At 68.6% G+C, this 20416-nt stretch overlaps 2 protein-coding genes across 3 annotated transcripts; both read right to left on the reverse strand.

The window, feature by feature from the left end:
* Window positions 1–896: 896 nt before the first annotated feature.
* Window positions 897–10873, reverse strand: TNKS1BP1 (tankyrase 1 binding protein 1). Its single transcript, XM_074884795.1, is given in 13 exon segments — window positions 897–1197; window positions 1331–1396; window positions 2061–2227; window positions 2374–2513; window positions 2626–2758; window positions 2977–3289; window positions 4297–6011; window positions 6532–7779; window positions 8593–8665; window positions 9309–9954; window positions 10110–10238; window positions 10839–10854; window positions 10856–10873. Coding segments are annotated over 12 exon segments (4644 nt in total). The 5' UTR covers window positions 10859–10873; the 3' UTR covers window positions 897–1197; window positions 1331–1335.
* Window positions 10874–12772: 1899 nt separating this feature from the next.
* Window positions 12773–20260, reverse strand: SSRP1 (structure specific recognition protein 1). 2 transcript variants are annotated; one of them, XM_074884762.1, is made up of 17 exons: window positions 20130–20260; window positions 19355–19536; window positions 18529–18714; window positions 18158–18263; window positions 17755–17945; window positions 17449–17679; window positions 17262–17365; window positions 17010–17138; window positions 16527–16748; window positions 16372–16444; window positions 15756–15894; window positions 15574–15619; window positions 14797–14920; window positions 14132–14302; window positions 13798–13889; window positions 13416–13599; window positions 12773–13140 (listed from the first exon to the last, which is right to left on the reverse strand). In XM_074884762.1, the coding sequence occupies exons 2-17, from the start codon at window positions 19406–19408 to the stop codon at window positions 13072–13074; spliced, it is 2121 nt and encodes a 706-aa protein (XP_074740863.1). In that variant the 5' UTR covers window positions 19409–19536; window positions 20130–20260; the 3' UTR covers window positions 12773–13071. The 2 variants fall into 2 exon arrangements, with proteins under 2 accessions (XP_074740863.1, XP_074740864.1); XM_074884763.1 differs by lacking the exon at window positions 20130–20260 and adding an exon at window positions 20097–20114.
* Between the last annotated feature and the right edge of the window lie 156 nt (window positions 20261–20416).

The following is a 20416-nucleotide window of genomic DNA, read 5'->3' on the forward strand; positions in this document are numbered from 1 at the left end:
CTGGTAGCCAGCAGCTCCCTGGGGAGGGGGGTGCAGAGCCAAGCCCAACGCCAGTCCCACCGAGGGAAGAGACCAAGATTTGGCTGCAGGGGGTCGAGATTTGGCGACTTCCTTAGCAGCCAGCTGGTGTTTGCTCATGCCACAACCCCTCAGACACATCTCTCATCCGGATCTCCCTCTTCTGTCAGGCCCTGCCGGGAAAAACAGCCCCGGGGTTCCCCTCTGGGGGGGGCACGGCCTGGCCATGATGGGTGTTGGCTGTTGGCCATTCGGTGTTGGCCATTCAGTGTTGGCTGTTGGCCCTTTGGTGTTGGTCGTTGGGTGTTGGCCATTGACAATTTGGTGTTGGCCATTCAGTGTTGGCCGTTGGCCATTGACAATTTGGTGTTGGCCATTCGGTGTTGGCCGTTGGCCATTTGGTGTTGGGTGTTGCCCATTGGCTGTTGGCCGTTGGGGACCAGCACAGCCGGTTCACACACATGGCCAGAGGCACACACGCACACACAGGCATGCAAGGGAAGCGTGCGAGGGGCTGCTGCTGCAGAGAGATGCTGGTGGAGGGGCAGGTACATACGGGGCGCAGCGCATGGCTGCGTCACCTGGGGGGGGCCCACGTGGGCCCACAATCACCACACGTGGAAGCGCACCCACGCTGCCCCTGCGCGTGTCTACCCACGGGGGGTCGGGGTGCATCCACGGAGGGTCGGCGTGCGCCTGTGGGGTGTTTCTGTCCCCCCTCACAGTCAGGCAGCACCCACGGGTGCCCCGGCAGGGCGGGGGGGGGGGGGGGGGGGGGGGCGGCCCCAGCCGCGGGCAGAGAGCTCCTCCTGCTGGCAGCGCCCGGGGAAGTGCATGCCCCCACCGTGGAGACCGAGAGAAGAGCCGGGACCCCCCCGAACCAACCAATGACGTTTTATTGTCCTGTCAAAGTGGCACCAAACTCCGTCTGAGGGCAAGGGGGAGGGAGGGGGGGGGGTCGCTGCCCACACCCCAGCCCGGGGACACATGGCCGAGGGGAGGGGGAAGGCTGGGGGGGGGCCCGTGGGCCGGGGAGGGGGGTGGCAGTGTTGGGGGGGGGGCGGAATACACGGGGACCCTGCGAGCATCGTACAAAGTGCATAGAGGTGTGTGAGCGGCCCCGGCGCGGGGAGGGGGCAGGGCCCGATCCTGGGGACAGACGCGGGCTGGAGAGCGAGCCTGGAAGAGACACAGTGGGGGGGGGGGGGTGAGGACCCCCCTGGGGTGACCCAGCCCCCCGCCATGCCCTGCCCCGGGCGCTGGGAGGGTCCCGCGTGGGTTGGGATCCATCCCTCCCCGCTCCCACACTCACCCCGCTCAAGGTTTCTTCTTCTTCAGCTTCAGCGCCTGCAGCCAGTGCGGGGGAGAGGCATCGGGCCTGGGAGGGGTCATCAGAGTGTCAGAAAGGGCCCCCCCAAAACACCCCCGCGGCCCAGACAGACCCCCGGGGGCACGGTCAAGAGGGGCCCCCCTGGCTGATCTCTGCTCCGAGGGGGATGCGGCCGGGCAGGCAGGGAGAGAGGGCAGGCAGGGAGAGCAGGGAGAATGGGGGGGGGGGGGCGCAAGCGGGGAGAGTGGGCAGGCAGGGAGAGCAGGCAGGCAGGGAGGCAGGGAGAGTGAGCAGGCAGGCAAGCAGGCAGCTGCCGCACCATCTGGGGCTTTAAGGGCTCCGTCCCAGGCAGTGTTTAGGGTGGAGCAGCCAGATTCTCCAGGCAACCCGCCCTGGGAAAGCCAGGCCCAGCAAAGCCTCCCCCCACGCCCAGCTCCAGCCAGGCCCAGCCCAGCCTCCTGCTGCCCACAACAGCCCCAGCGCCCCCCAAGACGCCTTTATGCCTCTGATGCACCCCCAAAACCCTCGTGCCTCTGGAAAACCCCACCTCAGAATGGCCCTGGCGGGGCACAGAACTGGGGAACAGCCCCCCAGCACCTCCCACCGCCTCAGCATCCTCCCCACAGCCACAGCTTCGGCCTTGTCTGTTGCCAAACCTGCCCACACACCCCCCCTGAGCCCGGCCCCGAGTGTCCCATGCCCCAACACTCACCCTGAGGACTTCTCCGGCTTGGGGGGCAGCACCAGGGGTTTCCCACTGGAGCCAGGGATCTTGCAGGACTTGGAGCGCTGCACGTGGGGGTCCTTGGGGGGGGCTGCCTTGGTGTCCCCCGGCGCCGCCCCCTCCTCGGCCGAGCGGTTTCGGACCCTCAGCTTGGCCTGGGTGCAGAGGAGTGGGGTCAGGGGGGCACGGGGTGCTCTGCCCTCCCCCAAACTCCCTCCCCACCTGCCTTTGGCCAACCCCCCCCAGTCCCAACCTGCCTCAGTTTCCCCTCCCCGCATCACTCCCTTGCTCGGGGCCCCACCTTGAGGGCAGATGCGTTGAGGCCGGGGAAAAGCGGCACCTTCACCCCCTTCCCCGAGGGGGACGCTCGTACCCGCCGGCTCTTGGGTTCTTCCACCGTCTCCTCGTCGGAGGACGCTGCTGGGCAGGCAGGACGGGGCTCTGCGGGGAGGACACGGGGTTCAGCGTCACCACGAGACCCCTCTGCCACGCAGAAACGGCCCCGCCACCCCTCTCCTCCCGTCACCACGTCCTGGGGGGGGCTCTGTCTCACCCGTGGAGTCCCGGAAGATCCAGCTGTCACCCTCCGAGGCTGCGTCGCGGCGGAGGGCCGGCGCCCGGTGCCGGCGCTTGCGGCCCAGGTTGGCCTTGCAGCGGTAGACGCTGCTGTCCAGGACCTCCGTGTCCTGTGGAGCCCACGGGGACAGGTCAGTGCCCAGCTCCGGAGACCCCCAGCACCCCCACCCCAGCCAGCATGCCCACAGACCACCCCACAACACCCCTGGGGGACCCCTTGGGGGCAGAGGGGAAAACCCCCACCCCCAGAGCAGGGAAGCCCACCCCAGACCCAGACCAGCACCCACGCGCCACACGAGGGGGCTGGAAGCGGCCCCCGCCCACTCACCTCCAGGAAGGTGAATTCCTGCCCGGCGCCGTCCAGGGGCCCCTCGGGCTGGGGGGCGTCCAGGGAGAGCCGCTCCTCCTCCCAGCTCGGTGGTCTCCCCCCGTCTGGGTGCTCTGAGGGGGCCCCTTCGCTCCCCGTGTCCAGCAGGGTCCCACCAGCAGCCTCTGGCGGCAGCAGGGAGGCCCCAGGGCTCGGCAGGGCAGCAGCCGGCTCGGGGGGGTCCCTCTCCTCCTCGGCGGGGCTGGGCGGCTCGCTCTGGGGGGGCTCCACAGCGTTGCCTGTCAGAGGGCTGGGGGCCGAGAGGCGGATGGTTCTGCTCGGGGAGACAAAGACAAGAGCCCGGAGTTGCACTGGGGTCACAGAACCCCTGCCCCTGCCCCCAGCCTCACCTCTGGCAGCCCCCAGGGGAAACTGAGGCACGGGGAGGGCAAACGCAGCTCCCACGAGGTCAGGGCAGGAGCCGGGTGCCCAGGACTCTCCCCCCTCTCCCAGGATGTCACGCCAAGGTGGGGGCACCTCTGGGAAGTTTCCCCAAAGCCCCATCGCAAAGGCTGGGGCAGAATCTGGGGGTGGGAAGGGCGAGGAGGCTGCCAGACAAATAGGGAACTGAGGCCAACTCCCCCCCTTGGGGCAGAGAAAGGGGTCGGGCCCCCCCAGGAGGGTCACCAGCCCCCCAGGAGGTGACCAAGGGGCCCCAAGGGGCAGGAGGAGGAGGATTGGAACCACCCAGGGTGCAGGAAGGCGCCGGCAGCAGGAAACCACACAGCATCCAGGGCAGGGGGTGGGGGCTCTCCGATGCCCCACACAGGTCGACCCAGCTGGGGCCTTCCCAAGGCCCATGGGGCTTTCGCTTCCCTCCTCCTGGGATCCTTCTTTTCAGGCAATTTGAGGGAATTTATCGGAAATTTATTTATTTGAGGGAATTTTTTTTTTGGGGGGGGGGGAATCCACAGCTCCACGAGTTTGGCTGAAATCAGGGTTCCCACATCCTGACGAACCGGTAATTGCACGGGGGTAATTCTGCCAGTTTTTGGGGGGGCCAAGGGAACGCCAGCACCCCCCCACATCGGAGGGAGGGTGCCCCAAAAGCATCATCCCCTCCTGGATCAGCTTGAGAGGGCAGATCCCGCTGGGACAAATCAAAACCCAGTCCCTCAAACCGTCCCCGCTGCGGCCGTGGGGCTGGCGGGGGACACAGCGGCTGGGGAAGGAGCTCTGGCAGCCCAGGGCCCACGCAACGGGCGAGGCACAGCAGGACAACACACACGGCGTCCCAAGCCCCCGCCGCAGCACGGCTCCCCTCACCAGCACCCTCCTTACCCATCGGCCGAGCTGCCGTCGCCTCCCAGGCTCTGCTCGCCGTCGCCGCAGTCCCGGCTGCGGGCCGCGCAGCGGGCGCCGAACGCGCTGGCCCACTCCCGGCGCTTGGCCTCGGCGTCGCGCAGCTCCGTGCTCCAGCCCGGCTCGCCCAGCCTGGCCTCCGGCGCCTGGCCCAAGTTGCCCACGGCAGGCAGGTTGCCCAGGCCTGGGCCCCAGCCGGTGGCCTCTGGGCTGCTGAAGGAAAGATCTCCGGGCCAGTCTCGCAGAGGCCTCCTCATGCCGGCCCAGGCCGCGGAGCCGTCGGTCGCCGCCACGGCGCTGCAGGGATCTGGTGCCCGCTCCGTCCCGATGGTGCCAAACTGGTTGTGGCGCTGGGCTCCCCCGAGCTCCCCAGCCCAGTCCCTGCTCTCGGTGGCGCTATGCTCCCGCCGGTCGGTGCTGCCCCAGCTGGGCTCCTGCGCCGGGGTGTCGGGGCCGCGGGGGCCAGGCGGGTCGTCTTCCCTGACGCCAAAGGCATCGGCCAACTCGGTTTGGCCAAGGCCGCGCTCCCCAGCCCAGCTCAGCTGGGCGGGACTAAACTCTCCATCCTCCTTGTGGGCGTTTGTAGAGCTGTACTCGCCGGCCCAGGCTGCTCTGCCGGGGCTGAACTCCCGCTCCTGAGTCTCCCCGTCCCTGGTGCCGTATCCATCATCCCAGGCCACTCTGCTGGGGCTGAACTCCCCGTCCCGGCTCTCCCCATCCCCGGTGCCATACTTGCTGGCCTCGGCCGCTCTGACAGGGCTGAACTCCCGGTCCTGGCTCTCCATGGCCCTGCTGTGGTAGTCGCTAGCCCAGGCAGGTCTGCTGGGGCTGAACTCCCGGTCCTGGCTCTCCATGTCACGGGCGCTGTACTCACCAGTCCAAACTGGTCTGCTGGGGCTGAACTCCCCGTCGTGGGGCTCATCCCTAGCGCTGAACCCATCATCCCAGGCAGGTCTGCTGGGGCTGAACTCCCGGTCCTGGCTCTCCATGTCCCTGGGGCTGTAGCTGCTGTCCCAGGCCGCTCTGCTGGGGCTGAAATCCTTCTCTGGGCTCCCAGTGTCCCCGGTGCTGGATCTGCCAGCCCAGCCCAGCGTAAAATCCTTCTCCTTGGTCTCAGCATCCCCGCTGCTGTATTTACTGGCCCAGTCTGGGCTGAGCTCCCCATCCTTCCCCTGCACGTTGCCGGTGCCGTACCCGCCAGCCCAGCTGAGCCGCCCGGAGCCCGGCCCCTTGTCCCGCCGCTGGCCATGCCCCACGCCGTAGCCACCGCTCCAGTCAGCCTCCCCGGCGCTGAGCTCCTCCCCGCCCGCACCACCCAAGCCGTAGCTCGTGCCCCACTTGGGTTTGCCGGCACCAAAGTCTCGATCCTGCCGGCAGCTCTCCCCTGTGCCGGGGGGTGCGGGCCAGTCGCCGCGGCCCAGCCTCATCTCCCCCGTCAGCTCCGTCCCTTCATAGTCGCTGCCCCAGTCCCTCCCGGCTGTGCTGAAGGGCCTGTCCTGCCGGTCCCCATCCCTGACACCATGGGCGCCGTCCCAGGTTGATTTGGTCCCGAATTCACAGTCCCGCTCTGTCTCACCGGGCCAGTCTCTCTCCCTGGGTGCAGCCTCGCGGGTCCAGTTGAAGGCGCCGGCCTGGGGAGGGTGGCCGATGCCAAACTCACTGCACAGATCCTTCCGTGACCAGCCCAGCAGGTCCTGGGGGAGAGGGGAGAAGGGGGAGAGGGGTTAGAGGGAATTCGAAGGGGGAGAGGGAATTCGAAGGGGGAGAGATGGGAGAGGGGGTTAGAGGTGGTTAGACAGAGGATAGGCGTTAGAGGGGGGAGAGGGAATTAGAGAGGAGAAATGGAATTAGAGGGGAGAGAGGGGATTAGAGAGGGGAGAGGGGTTAGAGGAGGGAATTAGAAGGGGGAGAGGGGGAGGGGGTTAGAAGGGGGACAGTGGGGAGAAGCAATTAAAGGGGGTCAGAGGGGGCAGCAGCCCCAGCCCAGGCAGCAGAGAGGAGACTTGGGGAGGAAAAGCTGGGGGGAAACACCCCGGGGTGCCGGGGGGACACAGCGCGAGCCGAGCCCCATCCCGGGCGGTGGCCAGATGCTGCCGCCTGCCCTCCCCTCCCCACCCCGGCACAGTGCGCTCCCGCTCGGCCCCGCCACGTCCCGTCCCACCGTCCGCCAGGTGCGGGGCCCAGCGCCACCCCGACACCGCAACCCCCCCTCACCTCTGGCCCCTCCGTGCCCGGAGAGGCGTGCCCCGCGGCATGGGCCCCCGGCGACGCCAGCAGCTCCGTCAGCCAGCCCGGGTCGGCGTGGGGGTCTGGGCCCCTCGAGGATACTTCGCTGTGGCCCGGCCCGCCGGGGCCTTGCAGGCTCGTGGGGCGGTTGCCCGCCGGCGCCCAGGCCGAGCCAGCCGGATCCTCCTCGGTGGGGAGGCCGGGCTGGGCGGGGGGCTCAGGCTCCATCACACAGAGAGGGGAGCGGGGCAGGGCGGCATCCCGCTCTGCCTCCTCTTCCTCCTCCTCCTCCTCCTCTGCCTCTCGCTGGGCCACGGGACCCCCCGGACATGGAGCCCCCTCTGCTTCCTGGCTGCTGGCCACCCCCTCGGATCCGCTGTCCCCCCGGGAGCACAGGGGGCTGGGGGAAGGATCCTCCTGGTCCGACTCGCCCTCTTCGGAGAGCCCTGAGTCGGCTGCCTCCCGGATGGGGGAGCGCGGGGGGGACGCTAGCCGCCGCGCCCCCCGCAAGGGGAACGTCCACTCGAAGGACTGGGAAAGGCTCCAGCCAGACTCACTGCCCAGGGATGGCTCTGAGAGGGGGTCCCCGGGCCGGGGCAGGGCGCTCAGCGAGCCCCCCAGCTCCCCCAAGCCCTGTCCCGTGGGCGGGGGCTGCAACACCCCCTCTGAAGAGCGCCGGAGCCCTGAGTCCCTGGAAGGGGGAGGAGGGCTGAAATCAGGACCCTCGGGGGACTGTGGGGACACTGGGGAGTCGTCGGGTCCCTCCGGGGAGCCAGGGGGACGGGAGGCTTTGGCAGGTGGCTCGGGGGCAGGGCTGGGGGGGCCCGGGTACTCGGGGGCAGCCTCAGGAGAGCCGGGGGGGCAGGTGACTCTGGGGGGCAGTTCAGGAGTGCCAGGGGGGCTGACAGTATCGGGGGACCCCTCCCCGGGAGTGTGGGGGGAGCCAGGGGAGCGGGACGCGCTGGGCCGGGGTTCAGCGAAGGAGGAGGAAGAGGAGGAGGAGGGAGCACCCGGGGCCTGGATGGAGGCGGCCGAGACCTCAGCTGGAGGCGGAGCAGGGGATGCAGGGGATTCAGGGGAGCCAGGGGCCGGGAGCTCAGGGGGGGCATCGGGAGAGCCGGGGGCCGAGGCAGAGGGCTCAGCCGGCTGGAAAGGAGCCCCTGGGGCAGGGGCCGGGCAGGCGGGGGGCCTCGGGGAGCCCGGGGGTCCGAGGGCGCCCGGCTGGAGAGAGGAGAGCTGTGGAAAGAGCCGGGGGGGGGGGGGGGGGGCATCACGTCACTCGAGAGGAACCTCCCAGGCATCCCCTGCTCCCGAATCGAAGCCCCCCCTCTCCCAGCCGAGGGTCCCTCAGGCCGGCCCCCCCACCTCAGGCCGCGGGCAGGAGGTGCCCACGCTTCCTGCCAGCGCCCGGCTGCTTCCTGCGTGACTCAGCCCGGGCGGCAACCGGTGGCCCCCGGCCCCAAGCCCCCTGCTGCTGCCCCCCTTGCGCGCCCACCCTCTGCCAGCGCGGAGACAGATGGAGAGGAGGAAATGAAGCAGGAGGAAGTAAAATCCAACCCCTCCCTAAGCCTGGACCCTCCCACCCCACCACGGGGCCAGGCACCCCCTGGCCAGCCGCACCCTGCCTGACGCTGTCAGGGTTTGTCCCCCTTGCCAGGGTGACCCAGTGCCTCCCTCACGGTGTCCCCAGGGCCCGGTGTCCCGGTCACCGCCCCCAGCGTGGCCAGGGGGGCCGAGGGGGGTTGGCGGGGAGCCCGAAAGGGCCTGCCCTGCCACATACCTGCCGGGTCACCAAACCCCGGCTGGTGACTCACGGCTGCTCCCTGCCCACGCCTCGGCAGCGGCGCTGGCACACGCCACCCCCTCCGAAATAACCTGGCCCCGCGCCCGGGCACCCAGCGCCGGGGGCAGGCAGCCCCCCCCGCCCCAAGGAGAAAGGAGAGACACGCACCCCGCAGAGAGGGAGCCCCGGAGGAGACAGGAGAGCCCCGAAGGAGAGAGCCCAGGAGTGGAGCTGCCGCGGCGCGGGAAGGCGAGGCGAGAACTCACATCACGGGGGGACGGTGGCCTCCGGCGTCCGCGGGGGTCCCCGGCACAGCTCGGGCCGGCTGGGGGGGAGCCGCTGTCGGAGAAAAATGGGGAAGCAGGGTGAATTCCCACCGCCCGGCCCCAAACCACCCGCTCTGGCCGCAGGATGGGGTCGGGCGAACCGCAAGAGGCCCTTCAACCACTGCAAAGCCGTGCCTGAAACCGGCACCGAGCTGCCTGGGCTGCAGAGGGGAGGGAGGCAAATCAGCTGCAATCCCCTTTCTGAGAAGTTTGCAGTCCTTCGGAGAGCGAGTTTCTCACACTCCGGTTTAAAATAGCCCCCGTCTCACTCTCCCGGAGGTGCCTGGCTCTCGGGAGCATGGCCAAGCGCTGGCTCTCACCCAGGACATCCTGCAGCCAGGAGTCCCACGGATTCACCCACGCCCACTGCCATGGCATGGCCCGCCAGGAAAAAATAAAAAAAACCAGCAAATATGGGGAAAAAAGGGGCATTTCCCAAGGGGAGCGACATCCCGCCCTGTTATTCCCAGCCCTGGGGACGGCCTGGCTCCCTTCCTGGCCCTCAGGGGCTGCAGGCGCAGAGGCAGCTCTGCCACCGGGACGTTCCTGCGGCCTGAGCCCAGACCTCAGCTCCGTTATTCCTGTCCCCGTGACGGCTCGGAGCGACACTCCCCATCCCCGCCGTCCCTCGCTGGGGTCGGTCCCCAGCCCCTCACCTCGTCTCGGCAACCGGGCATCCGTCGTCCTCCACTCCCAGCTTGTCCGCCACGGGTTGGGGTGCCTGGCGGGTTTCACTGGGGGGGGCTGCGTCCGCCTCCCCGCTGGGCCGCCTCCGGAAAGCGGTGAAGGTCTTGGAGCCGAAGCGAGAGGAGGGATCGGGGCAGAAGGGCGAGAGCCGCGCTCGGTCCGGGCTGCCCGGGCCCTCCCTGCTGTCCATTTTGGCAAGGATCTCCTCCACGGTGGTCCCTGGAAATCTCTCCGGTTTGGTCGCCACCGGCACCGGCGTTACCTTGAAGGGAGCCGGGCCCTTGCGGGAGGGGGTCGGAGGGGCAGGGGGCACCTCCTCGCCAGGGGGCAAGCCCAGGTCCTCGGTGGCTGCAACTAGAGGGGACGACAGCCCCTTCCCGTTGTGGGTCTCGGGTGACTTGAGGGTGAAGGAGGGGCGCCGGAGGGGCCCCCCCACGCTACCCCTGCCATAGGGCTGGGGCCCGGCCAGGCGGTTCATCTTCTCAGCGGAGGGCAGCTCCGGGCGCGGGTGCCGCGGCCCTGGCGGGGTGTGCGGCAGGGAAGGCTTGGCGGGCACGGCCGGCTTGGGCAGCACGCGGGGCTTGGGCCGGATGGGCGGCTTGGGGCGCGCGGTGCCTGTGGGGGGGGAGAAATACCGCGTTGGAGGAGCCCCGTGGCCCTACCGGGCTACCCCGGGCACCTGCCCGGCATCCCCAGGGGAGCTTTCCTAGCGCAGAGCAGACCGGCAAAGCCCCCCAGCACCCCAATTTCTCCCCCACTCTGGGACAGACCTTTCTCGGGGCTGCCGGCCGCCAGCCCGGCCCCCCCGGCACTGGGCAAGGTGGGGCGCAGGGGCTGCGGCTGGGAGGCCATGGTGAAAGCGGGGCCGGGGCTCGGCAGACACGGTGCAAGGTCAGCCCCTGGGGAGAGAAGAGGGAGGGGGGAGGGTTTCAGGGAGTGTCCCTTCGCCGGTGGGACCCAGCCCCGCTGCGCCGCGGCACCAACCTCCCAGCCCCACACCAACCCTCGCGTCCACCTGTGCAGCACAGCGTGCCAAACCACCGCCAACCCTCTCCCCGCCGGTACCACCCTTCGTACGCCTGCCCCGGCTCACCTGCGCCAACCGGGCACGGCGCAGGAATCCCAAACGCTGCGGCAAACCCCCCTCTGCCTGTACCCCCACGTACACGTCGGCGATCACGTGTACCCCGGCCTGACTCCCGCACACTGTGACCCCCCCAAACACCCTGCGCTTCCTCCTCTACCTGTACCGGCCCTCCTTGGCCTGTCCTCACACCCCAACACACACGTGTCACCCCCACCGACCTGTGCCGACCCCCCCAAACTCCAGTTTGCCCCACTGACCACCTCAGCCCCCCTCACTCCAGCACACCCGCCCCGTGTCAGCCCCCCGCAGCCCCGGAGGTGCCAGCCAGCCCCCCCTGACCCCCATGGGGCCGGGAGCACCCCCCAATACCCACCCACCCTCCGCTGGGGGGGCCGTGGGGTGCCCCACTCACCTTCCCCACAGCAGCCTCATGTCCGGGGCGGGTCGTGGACACGGGTGGGGAGGGGCGCAGGGCGGGCGGGGAGCGGGGGGGGGTGCCGTCCCCACGGGTCTCACGCTGCCGCCGCTCCCGTGACTCACCGGGGCTGCGGGGACAGGAAAAACCCGCTCGGTGCCTCCTCCCGGCCCTGCCCTCCCCTCCCCTCCTCCCCCCGCCTCGCTCCCTCCTGCCCCGCCGGGGTCCACCCCCCCACACACAGACAGGCCACCCCTTCCTTCCACGGGGGAACCGGCGTCACGGCCGCCCCAACCCCCATCTGGAAGCCATCGGGCCCGTTTCCCAACCCCTTGGCAGCCCCGGGACAGTGACGAGGCCCCGCTCCCCGCCCCGGGATGCGGGTCCGTCCCGTTGTGCCCCGTCACCCGCCCCAAGTCCTCCCCCGGCGGGGCCTACTCCCGTTGCCCCGGCAACGAAGGCCCCGCTCGAGTAGCTGGGTAGGCCGCAGCCCGCGGGGCCTAGGCCCGTCGCCGTGGCAACGGAGCCCCCCACTCGATTTTGGGGAAAGAGGGAAACCACCGGGCCCGCCGTTCCCGCCCGCGGGGCCCCGCGGCTTCGCCCCGGCGGCCACAGCGGGCCCGGAGGAGTGAAAAGGGGGGGAGAGGGGAGGGGAATTCCGGTTTCCCGCAGTCCCGGCCCAGCGGAGCGACCCCCGCTCACCCGCCGCCGCCGCCGCTGCTGCTGCATATTCATGAGCGCGCGCCCGCCCGCGCCCCCCCCCCCCCGCGCTGGCCACGCCCCTCCCCACCCCACCCCTCCGCCAACCAGCGAGAGCGGCGGGACAGAGCGGCCCCGGCGCCGCGTGGCCGGGCGGACCACAGAGAGGAGGGGGCCAGAGAGGCGCCGTGCCCCGCCCCTCTCCCCCTGGGTTTACCATAGAGAGGGCGCGGGAGGGGCTCCCACCGCTGCCCGACTGTTGGGGCGCTGGGGTTACCCGCCCCACCGACACCCCCCGCCCCTGCGCCAGGCCCAGCGCCGCCGGCCACTGCACCGCGGGACCTCCCTGACACCCCACTGCACTGTACAGCCGGTTCACAACACCCCAGGCTCTCCCCAGCTGACACCCCACCACAGCGCACAGCCGGCCCGCAGCACCCTGTGACCTCCCTGACACCCCACAACAGTGCACAGCCGGCCTGCAGCACCCTGTGACTTGACACCCCACAACAGCGCACAGCCGGCCTGCAGCACCCCATGACCTCCCTGACACCCCAGCACAGCGCACAGCCGGCCTGCAGCACCCCAGCTCTCCCCTGACTCCCACCCCGCTACAGCACACCCCGTCACCTCCCCTGCCCCACACCCCGCTGCAGCACACCGGCGGCTCGCGATACCCAGACCCTCCCCAGCTGACCCCCCACCGCGGCACACGGCGCCCTGCGACACCCCAGCTCCTCCGCGCTGGGCTGGTGGTGCCAGTAAGCAGCGGCGGGGGGTAGTGGTCAGGCTGGGCCTCGCCCTGTCCCGAGGGGCCGCAGGCAGGCCAGGAAGCGGCCGCCATCGCGGGGGGGGAAGCGGCGCTAATCGGATGAGGCCCCCGCGGTGGCGGCTGGGTGGGAGGAGGAGAAACCCCCAAATCGCATCAGGATCGAGCGAGGGGCTCCATTAGAGCGGGGGGGCGGGGGCTGCTAATGGACGCTGGGGAGTGAGCTCAGGCGCTGGCCCCGGTTCAAGGCAGCCGGCCCGGGGCCGCACTGCCGGGTGGGGGGGGGGCGGGAAGGAAGGGGGGGAGCCGGCCCCGCTCCCGCCCCAGCTCTGCACCCACACTCACGCCCTCGGTGGGTTTTTTTTATTCAATCGGAGTTGCCATGTGAACGGACCCAAAATACAAAAAAAAAAGAAAAATAAAATAACCAAACAAGGAAAGAAAAGAGACGGAAACAAACCCGAGTATTTAAAAAAAATAAATTGATGCGAAACAGGGCTGAGGTGGGACCAAGGCCCCTCCAGGGCCTCCTTCCTCCATGGGGTCCCGCTCCCCCTGCCAGGCACTGAGGGCTGGGGGAGCTGGGGGGCCCCGACCCCACTCCCCCCGCCCTGAGCACGGGGGCAGGAGGAGGGGAGGTGGTGGGTGGCGAGGCAGGGGGGGGAGCAGGCGAAGGCCAAGCCCCGGGTCCCTGCCGGGGGGCCGGGACACCCGCACCCCTCGCCGATCCGGGAACCAGCCTGGGGCCAGCTGGGGACGGGGCTAATCCGAGCCAGACGCCGATTCCTCCGAGCTGGGGGGCGGGCTGGCCACCCCCTCCTCCTCCGAGTCCTGTGGGCGGGGATGAGGTCAGGGCCGCGGGGATGAGGTCAGGGCCGCAGCTCCCCACCTCTCCCATGCCCCACAGTGGGGCCGGGGTGACAGCGGTGGCCTGGGGACGGCTGTAGCACACAGGCCACCCCCGCCCAGAGGGATGCGACCACGTCCCACACAGGAGGTACTGGAGGGTCCCAGCCCCTACAGGGACGGGATTGGGAGGGGGCCACCCTCTAGAGACAAGGGGAGCTGGGCCAGGAGACCCCCCGCCCACCACCAGCCCTCCCTACCTCCTTCTTGCTCTCCCCGGAGGAGCTCTCATCGCTGGAGACAAACTCTTTGCTCTTGAAGCTCTCACTCATGTTCTTAGCGGGGGACTTGGTGGAGGACAGAGACCTGGAGGTGGCGCTTTTCTTCTCCGCTTTCCCCTTCATCTGCTTCTCCTGTTTCTTCTTCTTCTTTTTCGACCTCTCCCTGGGCGGGTCGGGAGGCCGAGGAGCAGCGTTACCCCGCTGAAAGCCCCCCGGCCCCATCTCTGGCACCTTGGCGGAGCCAAGGACGCTCCTCACACCCACCCAGCCCTGCCAAGGCCCAGCACCGCCGTGGCGGGGAACACCCCGATTTTGGAGGGCGAAGCCCCCCCCGCCAGCCCTCCCCGCTCTGCGCACTCACGCCTTGGAGCTCTCCGACTTGCCGCCCACGCTGTACTCCTTCATGGCCTTCTCGTAGTCCCTCCTGGCATCTTCTGCCTTGCGATCCCATTCCTGCGGCAAGAGCACGAGGTCAGTGGGGCCGTGTGTCCCTCCCGCCCCACGCCAGCGCTCCCCCTGTGTCCCTCACGCCTCGGATCCAGCCCACGCTCACCCCGCAGCTCGCCAGCCCCAGGATGTCACCTCCCCCCGTCCCGTCTGCAGAGCACCCAGTTCCCGACACCAAGCAGGAGCCCCCCCAGGCCCAGGCTCAGCTCTCCCCACCAGCACGGTGACCCAAAGGCCCCAGGCCCCACCTCCTTCTTCTCCTTGGACATGGCCTTCCAGAGCTCCCCGGCCTTCTTGGACAGGTCTGTGATGCTGATGCCAGGGTGGTCTGACTTGATCTTCTCGCGGTTGGCGTTCAGCCAGAGCATGTAAGCTGACATCGGCCGCTTGGGCGCGTTGGGGTCCTTCCCCTTCTTGCTCTAGAAGGCAGAGAGCGGAGAGAACACAGGTGAAAATAGCGCTTCAGGATATGGCGTAGTTGAGAACGGTCAGCGTTAGGTTAATGGTTGGACTGGATGATCTTCAGGGTCTTTTCCAACCTGGATGACTCTTTGAAAAGCTGGCAGGGCACCACTCACCCAACACCCCAGGACCTGGGGCCACCCCAGGACCTGGGGCCAGGTCTCCGCTCGCCTCCCCCACCCCAGCAGCGCCGTCCAGTCACACCCACCACAGCTGTGAGGGCGGGTTGTTGGAGACGAATCCCCCAACAACCAAAGGGCCTGGCTGTTTGGCAGGGACTCCACTAACACCCACGTGTGGCAAAGCCAGGCCTGGACAACCGACCCAGGCAGGGCAGCGCCCAGCGAGGCGGCCGTGGCAGAGGGCCGAGGTGAAGCAGTCGAGGGGCTGTGACCTGCATCCCCCTGGTGCTGCTCCCCCGAGGGAGCGCGACCTCTCCACCGCCCCTCACCTCCAGCTGCTTCTTGCGGGGCTTGCGGTCTTTGACGATCTTGGCTTTCTTGGCTGGCTTCTTCTCATCACGGTCGCTGTCGCCGTCACCGCTGGAGGAGCTGGCCGAGGCATTGCTGTCAAACCTGCACAGAGGTACTCGGCTTCAGCGACAGCTCAAGACTCCCACCCCGAAAAGGTGAAGCACGAGGTGGGGGAGATGTAGCAACCGCAAGCGGGCAGCAAGACGCGCTCCCGAACTCTCCCAGCCCATAATAATTCGGAGCCTTCCTGAGCTGGAGCGGTTGTGTTTGCGCTTAACAGCTCTCGGGGGATTCTCCTTCCACGAACATGGCTCATCATTTTCTGACTTCCTGTAAGTTTTAGGCACCCACAAGGCCCCACGGCCCAGCGCCACCAGGACCCTCCTCCTCCCCTCGGCCCCAACCTGGCCCTTTGCACTGGGGCAGGGGCAGCCATCCTCACACCCCTCTCCCCCTCCTCAGGATTTTAGGGAGCCGTGTCCCATCCTCCCGCTGTTCTCCCTTGGCCAGCCCAGACAGCCGAGGCTCGTCCCCAAGCCGCCTGATCCCCCGACTGCCCTTTGCTGACCCCTTCCAGTTGGGTCATGTCGTTGGAACCGCGTGAGCCCAGAACCACACCCACGGTTTTTAAGCCCAAGGATTTATAAAGTGATACCGGCTGTGCCCGGAGGCGTTCACACAGCCCCACGTGACACCCCCAAACAGCACCTTCCAAAATCTGCCCCCAGTCAGACCCCTGCCCAGCCCCTACTCACTCTTCAGCCACGTCGTCATCCTCTTCTCCAGGGTTGAAGGACTCGTCTGGAAGGAGAGAGCGCAGGGGTCAGCTCAGAGCGAGGTGAGGACAGACAGGACTTACCCGAGAGGGGGAAAAGAACCAAGCACCCAGGACAGCCCCCCCAGCAGTCCCCCAGGCCCCCCTGGCCTCCACCCTCACCCGTCTCCTCCCCAGAGCCGTCGCTGCTGTCGTTGGCGTTCTCCTCCCGAATCTTGCCCTCCTCCTTCATCCTCTCCAAGTAGGCGTCATGTTGGTCCTCGTCAGAGTCAGCATATTCATCGTAGCTCTGCTTCATACCCTGCAGGACAGGAAGCATGAGAGCCGCTCCCCGTGGCCCCCCCCACCGGCACACACCCCCCCGGCTCTGGAAACTGCAACTCCTGGCATGCTCCTGGGCGGGCACAGCCCCCGACGCATGCACGGGTGGGGAGGACGGGACCCCCACCATGTCCCTCCTCCGCCCCGTCAGGGCTCTGGAGAGAGGGTAGAGAAGTTATGAGTTAGGGGGGGCCCCTCTCGCAAATCATGCCGGGGTTACTGGGTTTAGTCAGGGACCACCACGGCCATGCAGAGGAAACCTGCACCAGGAGGAGGAAGAGGAGAAAGAGAAAGGGATATCGCACGGACCTTTTTCCTCTACAAGGGCAAGGAGAGAAAAGAGAGGTGAAAAGAAAAAAAAAGGGGAAAAGCAGCAAAATTCTGGAGAGAAGACCGCCTGCAGCCCTCTCCCCAGGCCCCCGGCGGGGCGGCGGTTCCGGCCCCACTCCGCAGGTACCTCCTTGAGGCCTCGGTTCTTGATATTCAGCTTCTTGGCATTGACGAAGTCGAAGAGCTTCCCGTACTCCTCCCTGCGGGAGAAGCGGGGTGGTCAGGGGCTGGGTGGGGGGCAGCGGGCAACCAGGGGGGGGCCGCTGCACGCCCCGCACCCACCTCTCGATGCTGCTGAAGGTGTACTGCGTGCCCTGCTTGGTCTCGATCTCGAAGTCGAAGGAGCGGGTGGTGGTGGTGCCGCGGGCGAAGTTGACGAAGGAGATCTCGTCGAAGCGGATGTGCACGGGCGGCTTGTGCACGTAGATGAAGCCACGCTCCAGCGGATAGAGCAGCCCCGAGCTGGCCTTGTAGGAGCAGGTGATGCACTGGGCACCGGAGTGGCTGGAGGGAAACGCAGCCATCTGAGCCCCGCAGAGAGCAAACACCCCCCCTCCGCAGGACAGAGCAGCCCGGCAGCCACTCCCCGGCACGAAGCCCCTTCTCCCCAAATGCAGGAACAAGAGGGAAGGAGAGGGGCTGGTCCTGCTGCCAGGCAGGGACCTCAGAGAGCTGGGCTCAGACCACCACACCGGCAGCCCCTCCTGCCCAGGGAGGATGGGGCTTTGCTGCTCTCCCCAGCAGGGGGCTCGCGGGATGCCTCACCCCTGGAAGTTGCCAGGGACCGTGATCTTGCGGTTCACCAGCGCCTTCATGACCCGGCTGACCATCTCGTAGAGGGAGCCCGACATGTTCTTGGTGAGCCGCCCCTCGAAGCGCTTCTCCACCTCCTCCCTGCGCGGCCGAAGGAGAGGGCAGCCATGAGAGCAGGCACCCAGGAGGTTCGGTACCTCCCTCCTGGCTCCCCACAGCCCACCAGATCCAGGGAGGGCCTCGGGGACACAGCCTCAAACTCACTCGTTCATGTTGAGGGTGAGAGAAATGTCCTCATCCTTGGAGAAGAGCAGGATAAGGAAGTGGTAGCGGGTCTGGCCTTGCTTTATCGGGGGGTCCAGGCTGATCTGAAAAAGAGGAGAAAGCGAGGAGCTGAAATCCCCCAAGTCCACGGCCCTGGGGGAGGGAGGGCCCCTCGTCCCCTCCGCACCACAAAGAACATCTGCCGCTGGTCCTTGTGCGGGAGCAGGAAGAGGCGCAGCACGGTCGTGTAGGGGATCTTGTAGTCGAAGGTTTTGCCGTGGAGGTGCAGGAAGGTGGGGTAGATACGGATGTCGTAGCGCCCGCGAGGCGTGAGACACTGCAGCTCCCGGAAAATGCAGATGGCGTCTCCGGTGGCCTGGATCACGTCCGCCTTGGAGAGGACATTCTGAGCGAAGGCCTGCAAGGGAAGAGGGTTACGGGGTACCCAGGCACCTCCCTGCCTGACCCGCTGCACCCATGGCCCCCCGCTCACCTCCACGGGGTCCACACCATCCTCCTGGGTTGGGGGCACGTAGAATCGAACCTCCATGAGCGAGACCTCGGCGTCATCGTTCTGGTGGAACTCCAGGGTCACCTCATTCTTGCCCGTCGTGCACTGGGAGACGTTGCTGAGGGGGATCTCGAACACCGGCTGCTCCCCGATGTCGAAGGAGAGCAGCTGCCCTGCAGCGGCGGCAGCGGAGGCGCAGCCCGTCACCGCAGGCTCAGAGCCGCCGCGCGGCGAGGGGGGACCCCGAGGACACCACCAGCAAGCGGGTCACTGCCCGGGGCACCGTCCAGGTGCTGCCGGGAAACCGTCCCAGCCGCCAGCCCAGCCCCAGTGCCCCGCAGCCCCACAGGTTCCCATCCCCAGTAACGGCAGTGCCACGACTCACCTCCAAACCTCACTGTCCCCCAATTCCAACCCTTCACGCACAGGTCCTTCTCTGCCAGCTCCAGGCGATAGTGCGCCTTGAAGAAATCTGAGAGCTTATCAAATTCCTGGGCCAGGGTGAGAATGGGGGAACGTCTGTTAGAAACCACCACGCAGAGGCGGGTGCTGCCCAGAGCTCGGAACGGGGGTGCAGCCCTGCCCCGCACAAGGGAAACAGCAAACAAAAAGGGGGGTCGGAGCTGTTTTTGGGGGTTCAGCGCTGTCAGACGCGCAGGGAGCGCAGCTCAATGCGGGACAAGCACAAGCTGGCAAGAGAAGAGATGCCGGCCGGGGGCAAGGATGGGCCACGGAGGTGGGGGCTGGGGCACTCACCGATTCCCGGAAACCATCGTATTTGTAGACGTGGCCGTTCTTGGTGAGCAGCTTGAGGCCATGACCGAGCGCCACACGCCGCCACACGCCCTCGGCCAGCTCCGAGGCCTGGATGTTGTCCACCTTCCCCGTCTTGCTGTTCTTGAAGATGACGCCTTGGCGGCTCAGTCGCAGCCGCCCATCGTTCTGCCGGGAGAGGCAGGTGTGAGGTGGAGGAACAGCTCAATGACACTGACAGGCTCCGGAACAGGCAACCGCCGCCCTTTGGGCGCAACAGGCGGCTGCACAACCCCTCCAAGCGAAACAAAATGAGGCAACTTCCCCAACCGCCCACCAGCTTGAGTCCTCACCACCCCAGTTCAGGATTCAAGCAGCCACAAGACAGCCGCCCTCGGTCCCTCCACATCCCAAAAGCCAAAGGGTTAAAGGTGACCCAGAAAGACCACGAGCCCCCCCGGCCCGCTCCCCCGCGCTGCAACAGGCCGATGGCCAACAGGCAGCCCTCTGGCCGCAGCTCGGGCGGACGCAGCGGGCTGGCATCCCTTCTTCCCACTCCTGGAAGCATTCCCAACCGCAGCCTCGCTCGCTCTGCATCGGGCTGGCACTAAAAGTCCCCGTTGATGCTCCCCAATGCTTCAGCCCTGGAAACGCGGCGCCTCCGCTCCCCGTTCCGGGGCCAGATCAGCAAAACCATCACTGCCAGGACAAGGCGACGTTGGGGTGGGGGCAGTGCCCGGCTGGGAGAGCCAGCCTGGATGCCACGTGCCGCCCGCTGGGGCCCAAGCGGGGCTCCCCAGGGCCCATGCCCCCCCCCCAGCCCACTCACCATGGATCCCTTCACCTCCTGGTAAATCTCGTTGAACTCCAGTGTGTCGGCCATGGCGGCTGGGGGAGGCGGCGGCACCGGGGGATGGGGAGGGGAAGGAGGCCGAGCGCAGCGAGTGGTTCAGCGCCCCCCCAGCGCTCATGCCCCGGCCAGGGCAGAGGGGACGGACGGGGACAGCGGAGCTGCGGGGGGAGAGGAGGGTGAGTGGGGCTGGGCACGGCGGCCCCCCGGGGGAAGATGGCTTCCGCGGGGGGAGGCTCCGCCAGCACAGCCACGCCGACACCCCCGAAACCAAACCTCCGTCCCCCCAAACCCGCTCCCACCTCAGCCCCGCTCTCCTCTTCCCCGCCCCCCCGCCCCGCGGGACTCCACTGCCTCTGGGGGCGGCACCGACCCACTCGCGGGGGGCGACCCAGACCCCCCCGGGGCCCTCTTCTCCCCCCTCCCCAGATGGGCCGCAGCCCCACGGCCTTCCCCGGCGCCCTCCCCCCGGCTTCGGCGTGTGTGTCCCCCCGCCCCGCCCTCGGTCCCTCCAGCCCTGCCCTCCCCCTCCTCAGTGCCCCCCCGCACCCCAAACTCCCCCCCCCCCGCGCTCCCAGCCCCCAAATCCCCCCCGGCCTGAGCCCTCCCCCGGGGCCTAAAGGCCTCCCCCCCATCCCGGGCCTGTCGTTCCCCCTCCCCGGGACCCCAAACACCCCCCCCCCGGGCCCCGCGGCCCCCCCCGGCCCGGCCCCCCCCGCACCGCCGCCACTTTTCCCGCCTGCGCAACACGAACCTCGCGCGGAGCCTCCCCCCGCCGCCGCCGCCGCCGCCACCGCCGGAAGCCGCCCCCACTTCCGCCATAGAGAGGAGGCGCCGCTCTGGGCGCCACGGCGGGGCCATAGAGCGCCGGGAGGACTCCGGCTAGAGAGGACGCGGCGTCCCACGCCCGCCCCGCCATAGAGGTGGCGAAGGGGGGGGTTGGTGAGGGGCTAGAGCGGCCGCTCCTCCCGGCCCCCCCCCCCCCCCCCCCGGCGCGCTGCCTCTCCCGGTACCATAGAGAGGCGGGAGGCCTCCGGCCGG

The sequence above is a fragment of the Strix uralensis genome, chromosome 15 (assembly GCF_047716275.1).
Source record: "Strix uralensis isolate ZFMK-TIS-50842 chromosome 15, bStrUra1, whole genome shotgun sequence".
Classification (NCBI taxonomy): domain Eukaryota; kingdom Metazoa; phylum Chordata; class Aves; order Strigiformes; family Strigidae; genus Strix; species Strix uralensis.